The sequence below is a fragment of the Castor canadensis genome, chromosome 12, assembly GCF_047511655.1.
Source record: "Castor canadensis chromosome 12, mCasCan1.hap1v2, whole genome shotgun sequence".
In the NCBI taxonomy this organism is placed as follows: domain Eukaryota; kingdom Metazoa; phylum Chordata; class Mammalia; order Rodentia; family Castoridae; genus Castor; species Castor canadensis.
The window spans coordinates 67,434,180-67,455,816 of record NC_133397.1 but is presented as its reverse complement, the minus strand read 5'-3'; the positions used below and the strand labels follow the sequence as shown (position 1 = coordinate 67,455,816).

The following is a 21,637-nucleotide window of genomic DNA, read 5'->3' as shown; positions in this document are numbered from 1 at the left end:
ATGCAGAGGGAATCTGTGCAGGCATGCAAGGGAAAAACATTTTTCTATTCTTTTATCAAAAGATCTAAAGATAGACAGATTGAAAATGCATCCTTTTCTACTAACCAGCAGATGGTGCTTTCAGTAATAAAGTTGTAAGAGTTTACTTGAATATCCTTTCTGTAGAGTTTTTTTTTTTAATAAAACTAACCAGAAATGAGACAATGTGTTATTTTGCTCTGACATGAAGCAAAGCCTGTATTTTTCATTGTTACTACAAAAGTTCTTACAAAACTAGGTGCAGCTTTTCTAATACCAGTATCAATTACCTGTCAAATAGTGAAAGAGATGAAAATCAGAGAAGGCAATATTAACATAAGTAGGACATCCCAACAATTTACTTAAATACTATATGGTTATGTGGTTGGGCTTATTTAACTACTAGCAAAACTCCTTTACAGATAAATTTACACCTATTCTTTTAAATCATGTTAGTTTGGTTACATTCTATTTGTGTTTACAGTGTTTTCAAATATTAGCAGTAAACTATTTAAAATAACATAGAGGTAAAATTCTTGATCTCTTATAACAAGTATATTAGCATTTGCTTTTAGGATATTCATTTGATATCTTTATCTGGTCTCCATTTCTTTTATATTAACTTAATGATACTATGCTCTTCTGGTGGGCCACTTAAAATCCATTTTAGAAAGAAATTGATTTGCAATAAATATGTAAATAAGACTGGGCAGTGTTTTGATAATAACTGTAATTTCAAACATGTTCTTCAAAGGGATCAGAGAGGAAAACCATGTTAGTTTGACTTTTGTGGAAGAATTGTACATATCACATTTGAATTATCTCAATGTGATGGGTGAAAGTCATATTGAAATGTCCAGAAAAAGCACCCTTCTTCTCTCATGACCAAAGTCTACAAGTTGGGAATCCCTTGTCAGTAATTAAAGTTGTCTGTGAGACCACCTTGTAACTTACATTTGCAAGCTGAAACATGGAAAAGCATAATTACTTCTTTTATTATTGTTTTTATCTTTCAGTCACTTGTTTAAAATGCGTGGGAGGGTTACTTTTTTGCTCCTTTTATTTATTTATTTGTTGGTGGTACTTGGGTTTGAACTTAGGGCTTCCTACTTGCTAAGTAGGCACTCTACTGTATGAGCAATACCTCCAAGCCTTGTTGCTCCTTTTGCATTTGGGCATAAAGAAATTTAACAGCTCTGACTTTAATAAGGAAAGTGGAAGGCAGAGGGATAAGGATATATAATATTTGGGAGAACTCAAAAGCAGCAAACTAGGCACAGCTAAGCATGGATGGGGAGCCAGAACTATTAGGGCAGTTTTCCATGAAAGAACAAATAGGTGGGGGATTGTAGTCTTATCTTTTTTTTTATATTCTTATTGAAAGTTAATGAAGAAAGAAATATTCCTTTTAAGTGGGCACTGTTCAAAAGAATGTTCAATGGATATTTTTATAAAACTTGTTCAAGTACAAAAGCTTAGATATTGAATCCCCAATTTAAAGGCATATGTGAATTTTCACCTTCAGGGTCAGTAGCACAACTTCCATGGATAACAGATCTTGATTTCAATATAACCAACATTTGATTGTTATAGTTATTTAAAAAATGTAGATGCCTTTAGTTTCTAAAGACAATTGTAAATTGTGCTAAAAATGCTGCTCTTGTATGGTTTTCACTCATATTTGAGGACTTATTTATAAGTCTGTCTACCAGAATGACTGGATGTTTACTGTCCTAAAATCCTAAGTTCCTTACTCCCCATGATATAGAAGCTGAAAATGGTAAAGAACTCTCTTGGACTCTGAACCACTCAACCTAGCATCCCTTCTAGGGAGAGGCTATTTAATTTTTATTGGGACCCAGAGTTGACCCTATAAAAACAAAGGTATGTTCCAATGTCTACTCATTACAATGACTTCTGGGTCACTCTGCTAAAAAATATTTTCTTCCGCTTCTCAGCATAAGCTGTGTAAGAAATTACACCCTAAGTACACCAAGGAAATCAGCTTTTGAGATTGGGTGGAAAAGAATGCCAAATTTAAGAGTGACAGTTATATTTAAAATACTAACAACATTCCATTTACTCTAATGTCAATTTTCATATTTAATTTGAGGTGAGGAGAAATTATTTTGAAAATAGGTCCTTTTCCCCCTACCCACTAATCCTTATCAGATTTCACAAATTCACTTTTAGATCATCATCTTTAAATATGCATATTTATGAGTATAGTTCTTGGAGTTGTCACATACTAATATCAAAGGATCAGTCACATTACCATACCCATAGCTTTAAATTCACATTTTCTGATAAACTACATTGTATTTGTCCTAGTAGTTTTTCTCTTCCCTAATGTCCCAAATATCAAAACAGATATTTCTTTCCTGAAGAAATGCCATTCTGGTTATTTTGTCTCATTTATTTGTATATTTGTCTCATTTTTAGCTTAACAGAAAATTATTGATACTTACAGCTTGACGTTTGAAATAAAGAATTTGCTTCTAAAAACATGCTTGTTTTTTCTTAATTATAATTTCTGATCAGACATCATAGGCATGTGAATTACTCAACATGAACGTTTTGGGATCGGTAGTTGCCAACATTAACTTAAGTGACAGTTCCAAGGATATAACCTACTCTGAAAAGTAAGGATGTAATAAATTGGAATCATATCATGTGATCCTGTAATGGGATATACTTACTGGAAATGGCTCAACATTACTTTTATGTTACTTTTATCAAAAATCCATAACTTCAATTTAGTATGAGATGGGAAAATATCAGATTAAAAAATGAAGGTATGAAGGTATATTGTACAGAATGACTGACCTCTATTCATCAAAAGTGTCAAGGTCATTGGAAAGTGTCAAAAGAATGTCTGAAGGATTATTATAGACTGGAGGAGCCTAAAGAGATTTGACAACTAAATGCAATATAGGATGCTGGGTTGAATCTTGGGTTTGAAAAGTATATTAGTGATCTAACTAAAAAATCCAAATAATAACTGTGAGAATCACTGTACCAATATAAATGCTGGGTTTTTTTATAATTGTTCTATGGTTTTTATAAGTTGCTGTTAGAGGAATCTGAATGAAAGTATAAATGTACTACTTTGTAGTGTTTTATAGATCTACCATTATTTCTAGATAAAACCTTAAAAATAGCAGATAGGTATTTATAATATCCATGACACTCAGAATTCTACAGGAGTCAATCAGATTTACTTTAGCTTTCAACTGTTCATTCCTCCAAATTTTTATTTTAGTGTAGCTTTAAATAACAGTCTGTGCTAAGAAAAATGTTATTCTTTAAGAAATTACCCACACTAAAATTATAATTATCACTTTTATATGCAAACAAACACAGAATACATGCCACCCAAATGAATTGATACTGCCTCTTCCTTTCCTCAAATTAGATAAATTATTCTATTTCAACCCACAATGATATTAAACAAGGAGATTATTAGATTTGGGCTCTGTGCCTTGAAAAGGGTAGTTCCATTTTCCAGGTGTCAGTTTAATTTCTAACCAGAAGATAACGTGATCTGCAGCAGGTCTGTGGATGTTTTGGATCTGAGTTTGCTTTTTCACATTGCCTTTAAATGACAAAATGTTTACTTTGAGATTCCTGAGTTTCTCCACAGGAGTCGGATATAAACATTTAAAAGGATTACATTTATTTCAACTGATCTGTCCTCTAAGCATTAAAAAAGAAGAGTGTGAGGAATTTCGAGGAAAATGTCTGTTTAGAAACAAAAACAATATTATAATAGATTAATGAGCAAATGGAGAATACTCCGTTTGTGTCTTTGTTAACATCATAAACAACCCCTGTTGAGTTCATTTCATTTTGGTAGTTCTTAGATGTCAGTTTTGTGTGAGGAGTAGAAATGAGCTAATAAGTCACATATATTAATTATGAGTCAAACAGATGGCCCTCTATCCTCCTTAGAGCCTTAGCTTAGCCGTGTGCTGCAGTTTACCTCTTTTTTTTAGGAGCAACAACAAACATTACCATCTAAATTCAGAAATACTACTTAACACCTACCTGAAGAAAATAAACAAAGGAAAAATGCCTATTTACTTTGTACAATTGTCTTGCAATCATAAAATACAGTGGGAAATTATGGGAGATAATGCAACTTACAACAAACCTACTTAAAAGAGTAAAAGCTTATTAATAAAGTCAGAAAAGCTAAAAGAAAGCTGTAAGAAATGTCTAAACTAAAAAACAGCAGGGAAGGAAATTTTATTCTAATTTCTATTACAGAAATAATGGCCTGAAAGGAAAATTTTACTTTTTGACTAGAGTATGAACAACAAATATGGTTCTTTGATCATTTTCATATTTTTGACATTAGTTATGTTATGGCAGGAAACTACAATGATTACAATTTTGTTTAATGTTTTGTAGTATGTTTTTGATTTCTAACTGAATTACATCATGTGCAATATATGGATGACAATATAGTAACAGTTTTGCTGTTGTTTCAATTTACATTTTTATCATGAAAATTCTCTCTACCTAAAAAAGCTTCTTAAATGTGCTTCTAAATGTTTCTATAGTATTTTCCCTTGTATATGATTGTACAATGATTTATTTATGTCCTATGATATGATTTCTTAGGTCAGTTCCAGTTTTTCATTATCAAAAGCAGTTCACACACAAGAGGGAGAGGGTAAAAGAAGGTAGTTAAGGTGAATATGGTTGATGTACTCTCTATAAAAGAATGAATATAGTATTTTTAAACTGAATGAAGCAACCATAAGAAAGGCACTAAAGGAGAAAGAAGTAAAATAGAAGAAATGAACCAAATCGGATGTCACAAGGAAAGTCCCTGTATAGCTATCTTAATCAAACAAAAATGTCATTTCTTTCTCCTTTCTTTTTCAAAATTGGAGAACTGGAGGAAGGAACAGTCCCTGCCTGTGGAGGGAGTGGTTGATACCAGTGTGGGGGACCAGGAGTTGGGGACAGGGTGTAAGAGGGTGTATATGGTGCAAATACTGTATACACAAGAATGTAAATGGAAAAAAAGATATCTGTTGAAACTATTTCTTGAATAGGGGGAGGAAGGGATAAAGGAGAATGATGAAGAGGATGAATTCAAGTATGATATACTTGTTATACTGTAAGAACCTTTGTAAATGTCACAATGTACCCCTTCCCAGCACAACAATAAAATAAAATTTAAAAGAACTAAAAATGGGAAGAACAATATTAATTAGTACTTATCAATGTTGAAGTATTTCTCATCCCTGAATTGCTAAGGAGGACCACTCAAAATTTCTTAATACTTATTGACAATTGTCCTTCAAAAAACAATAGCAATTTATATTTCCTCTCTTTCCTCCCATATGAGAGTACTTACTTTCCCAAATCCTTGTCAGTTCTGTGGGGTTGAACATTTTTATTTTTTTAAATCTATAGTATTTGTTGGAAACTAATGTTTCATTTTTATCTTGTTTTTAAAACTTTACAATACTTACAAAATTTATTTTGCATATTTATTGGAAAATTCTTTTTATAATTGCTTATTCAATCCCTTAGAGTATGTTTTTATTCCTAAATTTTACTGAGCAATTCCTCAGCATCATTCTGTAAAGTATTCACCTGTGTCATCCTCTTTGATTAGGACAACCACTCTACTAGGGAGGCATTGGAAATTCCCATTTACAAAATGGAAAATTGAGATTTAAACATATAATTTGTTCCAAATCATAGAGAAGACAGTAAAAACCCAGAAGCACCATAACTTTATTAAAGAAAATAATTACACCAAGAAGATGGGCAGACAGAAATTGATTTATTCCAAGATTGCCTGAAATATGCCACAGAGCGCAAAACAAGGCTGGTACCATTTCAATGGAAAGCTTCTAAGAGATGAGGTTAAGACCTTAGGTCATCTATGTTTGCTAATTAACCTCTTTCTAGGAAAACCAAATGTCCTTATACCTCCATGGCAGAAGGCAGTTTTATAGCTTGGAGCAAGGCTCCAGCCAGAAACTAGGGGAAGGGCTCTTTCTTGCTTGGTGATTACATTTCAAAGAGTCAGCTTCTAGATCCTTGAGAAAGACCGTCTACCTAGAGTGGTAAAACTGTCAAGAGGCTTTAAAAAATATTTACATTTCAAAGGGCAGAGAATGGAGTTAGGATTACATTGTCTTTATAAAAGGAATTGCTCAAAGTAAGGAGAGGTTAGAGGGCCTCCAGTCAGGAATAAGTCTGTTTAAAGTTTAGTCAAGCTGAGCAGGCTATTATGGGCTTTTTGGTCACTCACAGTAACCTTCCATAATCAAAGAAAAGAGCTCCCTATAAGTCATAATTATTGCAAATAACTTTAGCAAGTTTATTTTACTTTATAATTTAGTAATTTTATAGCACTAGCAATCTACAGTTTTACTAGTTATAAAGGTGAGCAAACACTGCATGGAAAAAGCTTTTAATTTCATGATTATTTATATTATGTAAAAGTGCTACTTACTTCTCTAATTATTAATGTATTTTAAACATCTAGTTTAAATGATAGTTCTACAATATCATTCTAAATATCTATTTGACATTATATCAGTTTTCTTTGTAGTATAAGAAAGCCTCTGCTGTTTCATACATTGTTTTCAATTTAACTCCACATACTGAAGTACATTCACAGACGAATCCAGGAATTAATTTTATATGTATACTAATAGATTGATATTATGTAGAATATACTATGAATTCTAGATAATTATTCCAGTGCTGTACACGATCAAAAAACTTCTCTAGTAACAAACTATAGAAATGATCTCTGAAAGTATAGAGCCCTAAAAAGAAGGCATTATGTTTATCTGTATCTTTCAGGTAAGAAAATTTAATAACATAGGGTCAAACAACAAATAAATGATCCTGTAGCACAACATTGGATTAGTAATCCTGCCAAGCATAAATTCAGATTAGTAAAAAGGGGTAAACAGGGCTTGATTATTTTATGTATAAAATGCATTAAAGATTGTTAACCAAGATCTGCACTGTTTACTTATGTAGAAAGTATGTATTTTACTTTCTTATTATTGTTAATATTTGAACTTGATTTTCATTTATAATATTAATTATACGTTTTGAAAGAGATGATTATTGAACTTTTGTTCTTTGAAAACTAAATCACTGTTAGGACCCGGAATCCTATTCCCCCGAGAGACAGAGAGCCAGGCGTGAATGCAATCAACAAAGCAGAGTTTATTGGGCTGGCTAGCCAGGGGCGAGCTCCCACACGGACATGCAGGACCGGTTAGGAAAACACGACCCTGAGCCTCTTTAGGGGAAATCTTATATAGACTGCGGTGGGTGGCGTGCATATTTTCGTTATCAACATTGGGCAAGCAGGCAGAGCACATCTTGTGCGTACCTCACATCTTGCACGTACCTCACATCTTGCACGTACCTCCTGCTCACATTCCTCACATTCTATATGCCCTAACCGCGCCCTGCTGCATTGCTTATCTTATCTACATGGGGTGTTTGGTACTGGTTTCTCCAACAAGGGGGTTGGGGCCCGCTGAGACCTCCTATTCCTTTCATTCCCCCCTTTTCTTATGGCCTAAATTGAGGAATCATTCTCAAGGGGATGAAGAGCCTGATATTGTTGGCGGAGGACCAGAAGTTGGATAGTCTTAATTCGACCTTTGACAAAAGTCATAAGTCGGTTTAGAATCCAGGGTCCTATGGTAACAAGTAATAGGATGATTATTATTGGCCCTGCCAGTGCAGATAAAAGGGTAGCCAACCATGGGGACTGGTTAAACCAAGACTCGAACCAGCTTTCCCCTGCCTCTTTTTCTCGTTTTCTTTGTTCCAGGCTCTTTCGGAGTTTAGACATGGAGTCACGAACAACTCCGGTATGGTCAGCGTAAAAACAACATTCTTCCCCTAGAGCAACGCATAGTCCCCCTTTTTGGAGGAACAACAAGTCCAGACCTCGTGGGTTTTGAAGTACTACCTCAGACAGAGAAGTGAGGGATTTTTCTAGGTGGCTAATGGAGGTTTCTATTCTCTCTATATCTTCGTCTATGGCTGCGCGCAGCGAAGACATCCCTTTATGTTGAGTAGCCAGGGAGGCTATGCTGGTCCCTGCCCCAGCCACCCCTAGGCTAAGTAGGGTAGCAATGGTTAGTGTAGAAATAGGCTCTCTCTTCTTTCTCTCACCTGTTCCTATATTCCAGTATGAATATAGACTTTCCTCCGAATGATAGAGGATGCGGGGCAGCACAGCCACTATAACACAGAATTCTTTAGAGCTGTTAAACACCTTAGTTGATAGGCACGGGGTGAATCCGGACCGCGAGCATAGCCACCACCCATTGTCCTTTGGAATTACCCATTTAATAGCATTTTCCCAGGTAGAACTGGCGTTAATAACAGTACATAAGTCCCGTCTGTTCTTTGGCACTTTTCCTAAGCAGGTTCCTTGGCCGCTTACCTGCTGTATGGTCAGACCTCTCTTATGGTCTCCCCAGGAACATTGAGTAGCGTTTTCCTCAGATGAGGTATCGTGAGTGGTGTTTAGCCCTATTGCCTCATAGAATAGGGGCCACACATCATAGCATAACCAACATGAGTTAGTCATGTTAGGGTTGGTGTGGTTTAACGTCAGGAATGCAGCGTCCACTAGGTCCCAGAGGGGGTCTTTAGATCCGGTCATGAGACTGGGTCTCACCAAGGGAGGGCTGGTTTCTGATGGTCTTGGAGTTGTCACATTAGCCCAAGCTATGGTTGAGGGAAGGTGGTGAGTCGTGGAAGGTTGGGGAGATGGCTTTACATTGGGCGGCCTAAGTACCTTATTAGGGACTACTGCTGTGGATGGCGGCCTTATGGGCTCAATCTTTAATCTGACTACTATGGTCGAGCCAGCATGTCCACCATATTTATAAAACACAAGTCCCCATACCTTACCTTGTATCCACCCAGGGGTGTCCTTCTTGCCAGTTTCAGTGAAAGTGACCTTGATTCTATCTAGATCCGTGGGCTGGCATTTATGGGTGGGTATCGGAATTCTGTGCCCCCTTAATATCCCATTTACAAAGGCAAATTTGACTAGGTCTGATTTTGATATCCCCCATTTCCATTCACTATCATTGGATGTGACACATGCCCATGACCTACAGAAGGAGTATTGTATCCCCCCACATTCCTGGTTCTTTTTGTGGCCGGGGCAGGCATAAAACCCATAACGTCGGGCTGACTCCGGGGCAGTAGACTTGTAGGCAGGATTGATGTCTCTGAAGCAGAACTGAAGCTCCGGCCACCAAGTTCCTATGGGGGCAGTGCGAGTAGTCTCGTTGAGGGTGGTATGAGTCTCCCCATCGGTGAGTATCCAGGTTTGCTTATAGGGCTGGTGAGGGTTGGTTTCTGCGAGGCTCCCGCTCTGGGCATTGAGCAAGATCAGAGCGATCAGCCACCCCATCAGTGGCTGCTCCTGAAGACTCTGCATGTTCCCAGGGCCACAAAAGCTTTAGCTTTAATGGGTTGTCTGGGTGCCGCCGTACAGTCCACTCCTTGACCCCTTCTTGTTTTTGATGATTGGCTCGATGCATGTGGGAGTAGTGGATCCAAGGTCCGATGCCATCAACCTTGAGGGCGGTAGGGGTAGTAAACAGTACAACATAAGGTCCTTTCCATCTAGGCTCTAGGGTTTTGGACTGATGCCTTTTAACCCATACCATGTCACCCGGGACTATGCCATGTTCCGGAGCCGGGACCCTCTCAACAGCGTGGTATGCTTGAATTAAGGGCCAAATCCATTGTTGCACTTTAGCTAGAGCCTGTAACATGGTCAGGTAATTTGGGGCCAGATCACCTAGTCCCGGGCTTAAGGTCCTCTGAATGATGGGGGGTGGAGCCCCATACAGGATCTCAAAGGGGGTTAGCCCATGGACATAAGGGGAGTTCCGGACTCGGAAGATGGCCAAGGGAAGGAGTGTCACCCAATCACCGCCAGTCTCCAGGGCCAATTTGGCTAAGGTCTCCTTTAGTGTCCTATTCATCCTTTCTACTTGCCCTGAGCTCTGGGGGTTATATTCACAATGTAGCTTCCAATTGGCCCCCATAGTCTGGGCTAGTCCCTGCAGGACTTTACTAACAAAAGCCAGACCGTTATCTGACCCAATTGCCTCGGGCACCCCATATCTGGGTATGATTTCCTCTAGCAAAGCCTTTGCCACTACCTGACTCGTCTCCTTCTTTGTAGGAAAAGCCTCCACCCAGCCTGAAAAGGTATCTATAAATACCAGCAAATATTTGTACCCAAACTTTCCCGGTTTTACCTCAGTAAAATCCACTTCCCAACTTCTTCCTGGAGCCCTCCCCCGTTCCTGAGTACCTGTATGGTGCCCCTCCCTTCGTCCCGGTTTCATGATTGTGCAGCTGGCACAATCTTCCACAATTTGGTGGACTGCTATGGTCTGGTTCGGAAATCGGAGCTGCGCAGATGTCAACAAGTCTAGTAATTTTCTCCGCCCCAAATGGGTGGGCTTATGTAAGTTAGCCAACAGGAATCGTCCGAGTTTTTCAGGCAGAATTAACTTGCCTTCCAAGTCACTTTTCCATCCGTCTTCCCCTAAAGTGGGAGTGGGTTCTCATCCAAGTGAAATCCTCTGTGGAGTATTCTGGTCGGGGGGGGTAGAGGAGGGAGCTCTGGGACCGGCACGTCTATCGCCGCAACCGTGGAAGGTTGCCCTGTCTCCATGGGAGGACTCACCATTGCTACTCTCTTTGCTTCTTGATCTGCTCTGTTGTTACCGACAGCTTCCAGCATCTTGGCAGACTGGTGGCCTGGGACATACATCACTGCCACTGCCTTCGGTTTTTCCACTGCCATTAATAGACGCTGGACTTTGGCTAGGTTCTTTAGATGTTTTCCTTCTGCTGTGCGGAATCCTCTTTCGCGATAGATGGCCCCGTGAACATGGATGGTACCGAAAGCATAGCGGCTATCGGTGTAGATATTGACTCGCTTTCCTTTTGCCCTCTCCAGGGCCTCTGCCAAGGCAATTAATTCCGCTTTTTGGGCTGATGTTCTGGGTGGGAGGGCGCTGCTCCATACCGTATTTCCTTCTTGGTCGACTACAGCTGCCCCTGCCCTTCGGGCTCCATCTTGGAAAAAACTGCTTCCATCCGTGTACCAGTTTAATTTGCAGCCGGACAGGGGGTATCCTTTAGGTCAGCCCGTACCTGTGTAACTTCGGAGAGGAATTTTTTGCAGTTATGGACAGGTGTCTGCAGTTCCGGGTTAGGCAACAAGGTGGCAAGGTTCAGGATTACGGGATCTGTGAATGTGATCCAAGGGGAATCCAACAAGAGCCCCTGGTAGTGGGTGAGCCTGGCATTCGTCATCCATTTCCCAGGGGGTTGTTTAAGGATTCCCTCCACCGGGTGAGGGGCCGTTACCCAGAGGGCCTGTCCAAAGGTTAGTTTATCGGCTTCTCTCACCAGCACGGCAATGGACGCTATGATGCGGAGGCAGGGGGGCCATCCTGCCGCTACTGCGTCTAATTTCTTGGAAAAATATGCCACTGGTCTCTTCCAGGGACCTAGCTGTTGGGTCAAGACTCCTTTGGCTACCCCCTTTTTCTCATCTACAAACAGAGTGAATGGTCTTGTAGGATCTGGCAAGGCTAAGGCAGGGGCCTGCAAAAGAGCGTCTTTTAGCTGATCAAAGGCCTGTTGTTCTCTCTCTCCCCAACTCCAATCTGGAGCTTCTTTGGTGGCCTCATATAGGGGTCTGGCTATTTCCGCAAATCCTGGAATCCAGAGTCTACAGAACCCCGCGGAGCCCAGGAATTCTCTCACCCCCCTAGTGGATGTCGGGGATGGGATAGCCAGAATAGTCTGTTTCATGGCATCAGTCAGCCATCTTGCCCCATCTGCAATCCGATAACCCAAATATGTCACTGACCTTTTACAGATGTGAGTTTTCTTGGCACTTGCCCGATACCCCAGCTCACCTAATTCCGTTAGCAGGTGTTCAGTAGCCTTGATGCACTCCTCTCGGGTTTCTGCCTCTAACAGTAAATCATCAACATACTGTAATAGAGTGACTCGTGGGTGGCTCCGGCGAAAAGGTTCCAGGTCCTGGCTCAGGGCCTCATTAAACAGGGTGGGAGAGTTTTTAAATCCTTGCAGCAGTCTGGTCCAAGTGAGCTGTCCGGATTGGCCCCCATCTTCTTGCCATTCGAAAGCAAATAGCTGCTGACTAATTTCTGACAATGGAATGCTGAAGAAAGCATCTTTCAAATCAAGGGTTGTATACCATACTTGCGAGGGGGTAGGTGGCTGAGCAAGGTATAGGGATTCGGAACGGTGGGATGAATGTCCTCCGTCCGCTCGTTTACCTTTCGTAGGTCTTGCACAGGCCTATAGTCCCCGCTTCCCGGCTTTCGGACGGGGAGCAGAGGAGTATTCCAGGCAGACTGACAAGGCCGCAGTACTCCTTCCTTTATTAGCCTGTGGATATGAGGGGCTATGCCTCTTCGGGCCTCCTCAGGCATAGGATACTGTTTCACCCGAATGGGGAGAGCAGAAGCCTTCAATTGTATAACTACAACACAGAACACAGAATAAAGACACCAGGAAGAATGTTCCTGGGTGCCAGGATGAAGGAAGCAAGAAGGTAACCTTTACTTAGCCTTTACTTTCCGTAGTTCCCAGGAGGCCGATGACAAATGACATAAATTAAAGCAAATCATTTAAAGTTGCAGTGTTTAAATTCACCTCTATGGGCTAGATTTTCCCAGTGACCAAAGAGAAAAAATGCACTAAAGAGAGGGCTTTTTTTCAAATAGCTTCATTCACTCTAATTATGGACATGCACCATTTTTTTTCAAGAACTTATCTTTGCATTCCTAAGACTGTTCAATGAGGAAGAGTTTGTACTAACAACTCAGACTTGCTGTTACTAACATCTTCTCAAAGTTCCCCCTTACTATTTTAGAGTCTACAAAGTCCATATCAAATTTCTTTCTTCATAGAGTTATTTAAGTTGACATTTGTTTGTTTGCTACTTTTAATCTGTTCCAGTGTAGGTAAGATTCATTAGTTGGTAGATTTTCATAGAATTGCATAAGATTTTAGGAAAGACTACACTTAACCCACAATCTGAAGATGGAAGTGTGTGTACATGTATATGTGAGTATGTATTTTAAGAACATAGGTAATTATGCAGTACTGAAATAAAGTATAGGTTTTAAAGATCAGAGAAAAAATAAATGAAATGATGTTTGCATATTAAATAATGAAAAGTAAGTTGAAAAATATTATTGTTTTCAAATTTTAGATTTATCTTAGTACTGGAGATTTAACCCTGAGACTTGAGCATGGTAAGCATGTACTCTATCTGAGCTAGAGGCCTATCTGTCTAAATTTTAGATTTTTGAGTTAAGGTCCAAAGTAAATAATGAAACTGTGCCTACTGACCTACAATTAGCTGATAATGTCAGCAGTATAAACTTGCATTTACATAATTGTGTTAATACCTCACTGGTTGATGTAGCTACATAAAATTCCATAGCATCTTTTTTCACTGATTAAAACAAAGTACAGAAGAGGTTGAAATACAACATGAATAAGCAGGTCAGTTCTACATCATTAGGAAGATTTAAATGACACCTAGTTAATAGTGGAAAATCATACATTTTTGTGGAACAGATATACTGTTGAGAAGAAATAGATGGGGAAAACTGATATTAATGACAGGTGTATGTGGGAAGAGAAATGGACTGAAGTCAATAAATACTTGAAAAAAAAACCACATTATAATAGTCTGAGTACCTGAAGTGGAAGAGCAGGATGTGAGTAAAGGTTATAGAAACACATCAGTATACCAATATTGATGAGTGGCAAAAAGGAAAAAAAAAAATTCTGTGTCTTCCAGTCATTTGTGGAATAATAAAGAGGAAGAAAATCATTCCAATATACCCTATGTGTAATTACTCATATCCATTAAGAATGGTCAGGGTAAGAGTAAAACAAACTTTCTCCTGTCTTTTTACTATTTTGTTAGACTCTTCCAAGATTTAATGCAACTTCATGATGCACAGATGACACTCGCAGAAATTCAGGTGCTCAGGCTTCTTGAACCCGCTCTGAGAATAAAAGCACAGGCAAACTCCAGCAGCAGAGGTCAGAAAGATTTTATTTATAGAGAAGAGAAGAGAAAGACTGCATAGTGGGGAATGCAGGGGGACTTGGAAACCGGTGGTCCTGTGGGTGAGGTTGGGGATTGGGTTTTATAGCTTTTTTGAGTATTGCCTGAGGGCAGAGATGTCTCTCAGATGGAGACAGAGTTTCTTGGGAAGGGGAGGTGTTTTCTTGACCACTTATCACCTTTTGGGACCTCTTGCAGTATCCCCTCTGTCAATGGTTGCCCTAAACTGCTGTTAGGGATAGGGATAATGAAGTCTGTTCAATAACTGCTTCCTGATGACAGGGGCCCATGAAGGGTTAGCATCAGGGCTGACCATGCAAGAGGAATTAGAGGGGACCACAATAGTAGGTCCCCTCTACAAATGCATCAGGGACATTTGTAGTTTGATGATTCTAGGCTAGAAGAAACAATCTTGACAAGTAAGTTTAAAATGCAAGGCCCAAACACAAACAAGAGAATAATGGCAACTATAGGCCCCAGAAAGGGTAGGAACCAAGTCCTGGAGGGGAGTCAGGATTTTATTTGGTCCCATACCTGTGTAGAAATCTGAGTTTCAAGAGATTGCTCCTACAGCCACTTAGACTGTTGGAGAATATAATCTGCATGTTCCTCTACAATGCCTAAAGTGTTTATATCTGTGCAATAGGAAGTATAGACCATGGCACATATCCCTCCTTGTTTAGCCAAAAGAAAATCTAGGGTCAGGCTGTGGTCCAAGACCATACAAGCAAGTGACAACAAAGACCTTTGCATGTCCTTAATGGCAAGGCCTACCTGGTCTGAGTTGTCATCTGCTACTTTGTTTAGGTGTTTTACAGTTATATGGTTGGCAATCATCCCATAGCTGATTCTAGCTAGGGCTGCAACTAATGCTGTTATCCCTAAAACTATCAAAGTAATCTCCCTTCTATACCTATGGGAAGCTGTTCCTGTTTGTTGGGAAAATTCAGTTTGTTGTATTAGAGTATTATTCCAAAAAAGGGATATGTTCAGGATTAGGTATCAGTTGGTCAATTGCCCAATATCCTTGAGTATGGTTTGGGTGTAGGCATGGTAGCCCCCATACCTGGTCCTTTTTCCATGACCTCCCTACAAAGAGATATTCTTCCTGAAGGCATTCCTTGGATTTTGTTAGCCTGGGCCTGGGAGGTGTCTCCTGGAAACAGGTATTCAGAGACAATAAGGCTGCTGGTAAAAGATGGAGACACAGGGGGCAGAAAGGTAGAGTTATGCAGTTTTCTTAATCCTACTGTATATTTTGTTAAGATACATTTGTGATGGCCAGCAGTAAATATGCAATAAGAGTTTTTACCAGCAAGGTTTGGGGACTTGGTCAGCTCAGAGACAAGGCTACCATTACAAGCACTAGACCTAAGCACATTGGGACCCATAAAGGTGGGGCTCTTAGAGTTATTCATACAGCACCAGCAGTATGATGAGGTAAAAAAAATGTCTTTTTGGGATGTAGGCCCTAGGTCTTTTATTGATGAATAACAAACTGGTATATAGTTGTCTGGGGCAGAAATGTTAAACATCTGAATTTTTGACTGAGAAATGGACCCAAGCCAAGAGTAAGACAGAGTAGGCTGGTTCTTCCATGGGACCCCTGTAAGAGGAAACTTGGCATAAGAGAAATTATCTGGCCTGAATATCAATCTAGAGTACTCATTTATTTCTCCAGGACAAGACCTACATATGTAACCCTAGACTGACAAAATTGAGTTTTTTCTTTAGAGATTTTATATCCTCTATCTGCTAGGAAGTTTAGTAAGGATTCAGTGGCTTGTGAAATGACAAGCTAAGTCAGTCCACAGAGCAGGAGGTCGTCTACATATTGTAGCAGAGTAGCTTGTGGATATTGCGACTCTGCCAAATCTTGGTTAGAGACAACCCAAAGAGGCAAGGGCTGTCTCTGAATCCCTGGGGGAGGACAGTCCAGGTGACCTGTCCAGACTTTCTTGTGGGGTCCTCAAAGGCAAAAAATAGGTTGACTTTTAGGGTATAAGGGAATGCAAAAGAAGGCATCCTTTAAGTCCAGGACAGAGTAGTAAGCCATACCTGGAGGTATTTGTGCTAAAAGCATATAGGGATTTGGAACTAGAGGGTGGAGAGGCATTGTTGTTTCATCGATCAGGCAGAGATCCTGGTCTAGCCTCCACTTGTTAGGTCCCTTCCTGACACCAAGAATAGGAGTATTATATGGACTGGAGTATTCTATTAGCAGTCCCTGTCTCTTTAAGTCTTTGATTATGGGAATTAGCCCCTCCTTAACTTCTGGCTTTAAAGGGTATTGTTTTTGATGGGAAAACCAGGAAGGGTCCTTGAGATGAATTAGGACTGGGACAACTGTTTGTGCCTGTCCCATGGTATGTCCATCCGTCCACACCGTGGGGTCTACTTGTTCCTCTATTAGGGACAAGCAAAAGTACTCTCTTCTGGGAGAGAAGTAGGGATTTCTGGGACAATTAAAAAGGAGTGACAGAAATGGAAATCTCCCCAGGAGCAGGCTAAAGGCTGAGTGAAATAACGCTCTAGGGGCTGTCCTGATATGCCCCAAACAGTAATTTTCTTTTTTTTTTTAATTTTTATTTTATTCCTATGTGCATGAAATGTTTGTGTCATTTCTCCCCCCTTCCCCCTGCTCCCTCCATTACCCCACCCTACTGCCTCACTTACCCCCCCTGGCAGAAACTATTTTGCCCTTATTTTCTTGGAGGACCTGGGTCTGGGAGAGAAAGGAATAGCTGAGATGCTGGCTCCAGTATCAATAAGGAGGTTTACCTTGTGTTTTTTGATCGTGAGTATAACCCCGGGCTCCTCTGCTTTTACTGTGGTTACAGAAGCGTGGATGGGAGGCCCCAAGACCCATCATTGGGTGGGAGACTCTGGCCTCAGTTCCCCTGGGAACTGGAGATAGTGTGCCTTCCAATGTTTTCCCCAAAAACTGGGACACAGTCCCAGAGGTAGCTTTCTCCAGGGGCACTCCCTCCTAAAATGGCCTGCCTGTCCACATTGAAAGCATGTCCTCAGGTTTGGACTTTGCCCCAGGGAAGCTTCTCTGAGCACTGATATCAGAGCCTCCTGCTGTTTATCCTTTCTCATTTCCTTCTTCAGGTCCTTCTTTTCTTTTTCTAAGTCCCTATTATAGTACACTTACATGGACCAATTGGTCTAGATCTCTGCTCCATTCAGCCACCAGTTTTTGAAGCTTTTTACAGATATCTGGTTCTATGTTAGACATACATCTTTTAGGACAATTTCCTCTTCCTGTGACTCTGGCACAATGTTGGTATGGTTTTGTAAAGCATCCTTAAGTCTCTGTAGGAAAGTTACTGGGGCTTCTAAGGGTCCTTGCTGTACAGCCATGACTTGGGAGTAATTAAGAGGTTTTACCTTGGCTCTCCTGAGATCCTCAAGAATGCAGTGGATGAAATGGTTACAGCTCCATTCATCCTTGTCGTTTTCAGGGTCCCACTTAAAGTAATGACTAGGTACTGCCTGATCTCCTGTTGGAATTGGGAATAGAGGCTCCCTTTTAGGTATCCAGTGTCTTTGTCTTTCTTCTCCCTCCCCCTCCTCCTCCTGTGAGGAGACAGTCTGAGACAGTCTGAGACAGACTTGTAGGTCACATTTATCTCAGTGATTATCATCTCCAGCTTTGACTGCCTGATCTAGTACCAGCTGTTTCTCCAGAGCAGTAAGGGTCTGAAATATCAATAGCATTACATCTTTCCAGCATAGTTCAAAGTTTTGGCTGATTTCTCTAAATGCCTAGATGTACTGATCTGGGTTTTCTGTGTAATTTCCTAAATCCTTTTTTATTTCTTTAAGTTCACTCACTCTAAAAGGAACCTGAGTCCTATCCCCTCCAGGAATTAGCTGGAGGTGTAGAGTCCTGTGGGATGATGTCTACAGGGTGAGGTAGCTGGCTAAGGGGGGGAGAGGAGGATCCAAAGGAGCATCAGATAGGCTCCTTGGTTCAAGGGAGTTTGGGGGCTTCTACAAAAGGTCAGCATGGTCTGGGTATCTAGCCTGCATTTGCTCAGACATTCTGAGTGGTCTATTAGGAAAAAGATCAGTTGAACAAATGGAACTTTTGTCCACTTTTTCTCCTTTTAATAAAATATATCTTATTGAAGAATGGTATTATAATTAATGCTCCCTCCTCCTGGCCATCTTTCCTCATCTTCCAGAGGATACTGTGTCCAAGCCTGGGTTCAGTAAAACTTGAGTCACTTTTGCTGAAGACTTTGTGGATCAAGATCTTTCCAATTTTTTAATAAGCATGGAAGGGGGGATCCTTCCTGGATCCTTGAGGCTTGATTACCCATCTAAAAAGGGAAACAAGGGAAAATTGGTCACCTTAACAGAGGTTTCTCCTTTTATCTAGGTGTCCCCAGATGAGGAGAAACTCTAGTGGGAGAGGACATCCTTCTCTCCTTTCCTCTTGCCACTGCCACCTGTGGCTATAGTCGTGGAGGATTTTTAGGTATTTTGGGTGCATCCACCCCACCAAAATGACCTTTGACCAATCTCTTATTGATTTTGACTTACTTGTTTGCCCTGAGACCCAGGTACCTGGTTCTCCTCTACCAGCTGAAGGCTTGTAATTTAAAAATAATTCTATCAAAGTAACCAAGAGGGCTTGTGTGGCCAGAGGGAGGACCCCTGCAAAGGCATGGATGGGGACTCCTGATGAATTAGACTTTTGTCCCCCTATATATCGTGTGAGGCATATATGCTTTTTATGAAGAGAAAGAGCATCTGAAGGCTTGAAGACCATGAGGTCTTGTTTTTTTTTTATTTTTCTTTTCCCTGAGGTCAGGCTGTAGAACCTGTTCAACCAGTTTAACCAGATGCTTGACAAAGACAGTTAAGCCTAAATTAGAGACTAGAATTTTCTGGTGCCTGCAGGGACTTTTTCCAAACTCCCTGAAGAAGGAAGTCCACTGCTAGTTAGATCCAAGGCGGGAGGGGACACTCATCCTGAATTACATGGGAAAGGGGAAGGAGAGGCTGAGGATTGGGGGAAAAGAGAGTTTCCAGGCTCAAAGCATGAGGGATTACTAGTCACCACTGCTGTCTAGGTCAATCCTGCTCAGGGGCATTACTGAAACACTGAAAGCAAGGGGTGACCTCCACTCTTGGGCTATGGAAACCATGAAAGAAGCTTAAGAGATCTGATTCTCTGTTTGCCATGGACATGGCTGGAGGGGTCTGAGACTTAGCTGCATTTGTAGCCACATGGCAGGTCAGGAAGTTACATCTCCAGCCTTCAGGTGACACCAGGGAGTGCCCCTGCCAGAGCACCCTTATAGTTTGAAGAGAAACTTTCCTTTTCACTAGCTGTTTTCAGACCACCTCTTAGGCAGGTCAGATCTTGAAAGAGAGAGAGAGTTTAAGGAGAGGGGAAAAAAAAAGCCTCCATACACTGAAATCTGGCTCTGCCCACATAGCATTGGCAGTCCTGTATAAGCCCCCGGCTGACACCCACGTTCTCTGGGGTTACCTGCCTTACAGCTGTAATGGGCTCAGAGATTTTCCTCTATTTCCCAAGAGAGAAACCATCCTGAGAGAGAGAGAAAGACAGAGAGAGAGAAGTTCGGCCTGAGGTCCACCTTAGTGAGGGCATGTTGGGGGGCTCTCCTGGAGAACAGACTTCATCAGAGTGCCAGATGTTCATGCTCACATTCTTAGGCAGCATTTACCAGTTTGGCACACCTTATGCTGACCTCAGGTGAAGACTTGTCCCTTTCTGTGTCACCAAATATGATGCATAGATGACAAGCACAGGAATTTCAGGTGCTCAGGGTTCTTGAGCCCTCTCTGAGAATAAAAGCACAGGTGAACTTCAGCAGCAGATGTCATAAAGATTTTATTTGTAGAGAAGAGAAGAGAAAGACTGCATAATGGAGAATGCAGGGGGACCTGGAAACTGGTGGTCCTTTGGGTCGGGTTGGAGATTGGATTTTATAGCCCTTTTGAGTATTGCCTGAAGTCAGATATGTCTCTCAGGTGGAGACAGAAGTTTTCTGGGAAGGAGAGGTTTTTTTTGATCACTTATCACCTTTTGGGACCTCCTGCAGTCTGTCCTTCATTTGTTTTCTATAAAACTCAAAATTGGCAATAGTTTTGTTTCTTTTGGCTTTGTTTTTAACCTGTATCTGATCTATGCTTTCAGTTTACAACCAAAATTGCCTCAGCTTCCTAAATTCCTCATTATTGCTTTCCCTCCAGTAGCTTTTTGGTATAGGTTCATTACAGAATTTTAAATCAGAATCACATCAGTCACCATTTATTTAGCCAATATATGAAGCCTTGATACATACTATATGCTGTGCTAAACACTACCCAACTATTAATTCATTTGAATGTCAAAACAACTTTATGAGGGAGACAGGCAATAGTGTAATCACGCTTAAACAAACTGAGGACTTGAAACCTCCCACTTCCTCATGGTAGCAAAGAGGTTTCAGCATGAAGTGTTTTCTGACTCCAAAGGCTAAGATGTTCATCCAGATTCTCTGCTTTACTCCACATCAGAACTCAGACTTTAGGTGCCCTAAATTAAGTAACTGAGCCTCAGATTTCACTCATCTGCCTCTCTAAAATCAGCAGAAAATAGAAAGTTCTCAATAAAGACAAAAATAGCATACAGAGACAAGCATAAAAAAAGTTGCAGACTTCTAAAATTCATTAAATTATTATAGTGTACTCTAAACTGTAAATCTAAGGACATGTTTTTAAGATGCATTTGAATTCAACAGGTCTAAGAGACTTACTTTTAATGAAAATTCAGTACGCTCAAATAATTTGGAGTTGTCCAGTAGTCACATTTGCAAATCTCTACTTAGCAAAATAAAGTAAGCTCCAGTCAAATCAAAAGCTAAAGTTCATACTGAAAATGCAAAACATGTCAATTATACAAGAATAAAATACTTAAAAACATTTTCACATTCCTACTTTAAAAGTCTATTTAAGTGAAATAATAAGTAAAGACAACCATATGCATTTGTATGTGTGTGTAATCTGTGTGTATACATGTGCATGTATCTATATATGTATATATATATGACTAAATTCATGAAAAATATATACTGTTTTTGAACTATATATATATAAAATATATATAATATAAAATATTATATAAAAAATATATATATAGTTCAAAAACAGTATATATATATATTTTCAACACTATATAAATATATATATTTCAAGATAGCTTCACAGTATATTGCCATGTTTATAATTCTCAGTTCTGCAATGCTCACTGTTATTAAAAGCATACTTAATCATAGTGATCTGGTAGAGGTATGCAGGTATCAATATTTTGGTTGCAGTTGTCTGATCTTCTTTCCTGTATCAGCTTTTGGACTCTTAGATCGAGAGAAGCCTTTGCTGCCACATCAAACAATAGTTTTGTGACAGATGTTCCATGTT

The 21,637-nt window shown here is 40.2% G+C and overlaps 2 protein-coding genes across 3 annotated transcripts in view; one reads left to right on the top strand and one right to left on the bottom strand.

The window, feature by feature from the left end:
- Lrrtm4 (leucine rich repeat transmembrane neuronal 4) overlaps positions 1-21,637 on the top strand; it is an 818,312-nt gene that overhangs the window by 260,730 nt on the left and 535,945 nt on the right. The window lies entirely within an intron of this gene.
- LOC141414979 (ribonuclease H-like) lies at positions 8,872-17,063 on the bottom strand. The gene is made up of 4 exons (XM_074050987.1): positions 16,976-17,063; positions 15,261-15,350; positions 10,373-11,205; positions 8,872-9,623 (listed from the first exon to the last, which is right to left on the bottom strand). The coding sequence occupies exons 1-3, from the start codon at positions 17,061-17,063 to the stop codon at positions 10,610-10,612; spliced, it is 774 nt and encodes a 257-aa protein (XP_073907088.1). The 3' UTR covers positions 8,872-9,623; positions 10,373-10,609.

Bases quoted from the DNA above. Each gene is read 5' to 3' on its own strand.
- LOC141414979 (XM_074050987.1), bottom strand. From the start codon at position 17,063: ATGGGTCTTGGGGCCTCCCATCCACGCTTCTGTAACCACAGTAAAAGC. The intron at 15,351-16,975 runs GTAAACCTCCTT...ACCTGTTTCCAG, and splicing joins TCACGATCAAAAAACACAAG to GAGACACCTCCCAGGCCCAG. The intron at 11,206-15,260 runs GTATGGGGGCTA...GCTGACCTAAAG, and splicing joins GGTCATGGAAAAAGGACCAG to GATACCCCCTGTCCGGCTGC.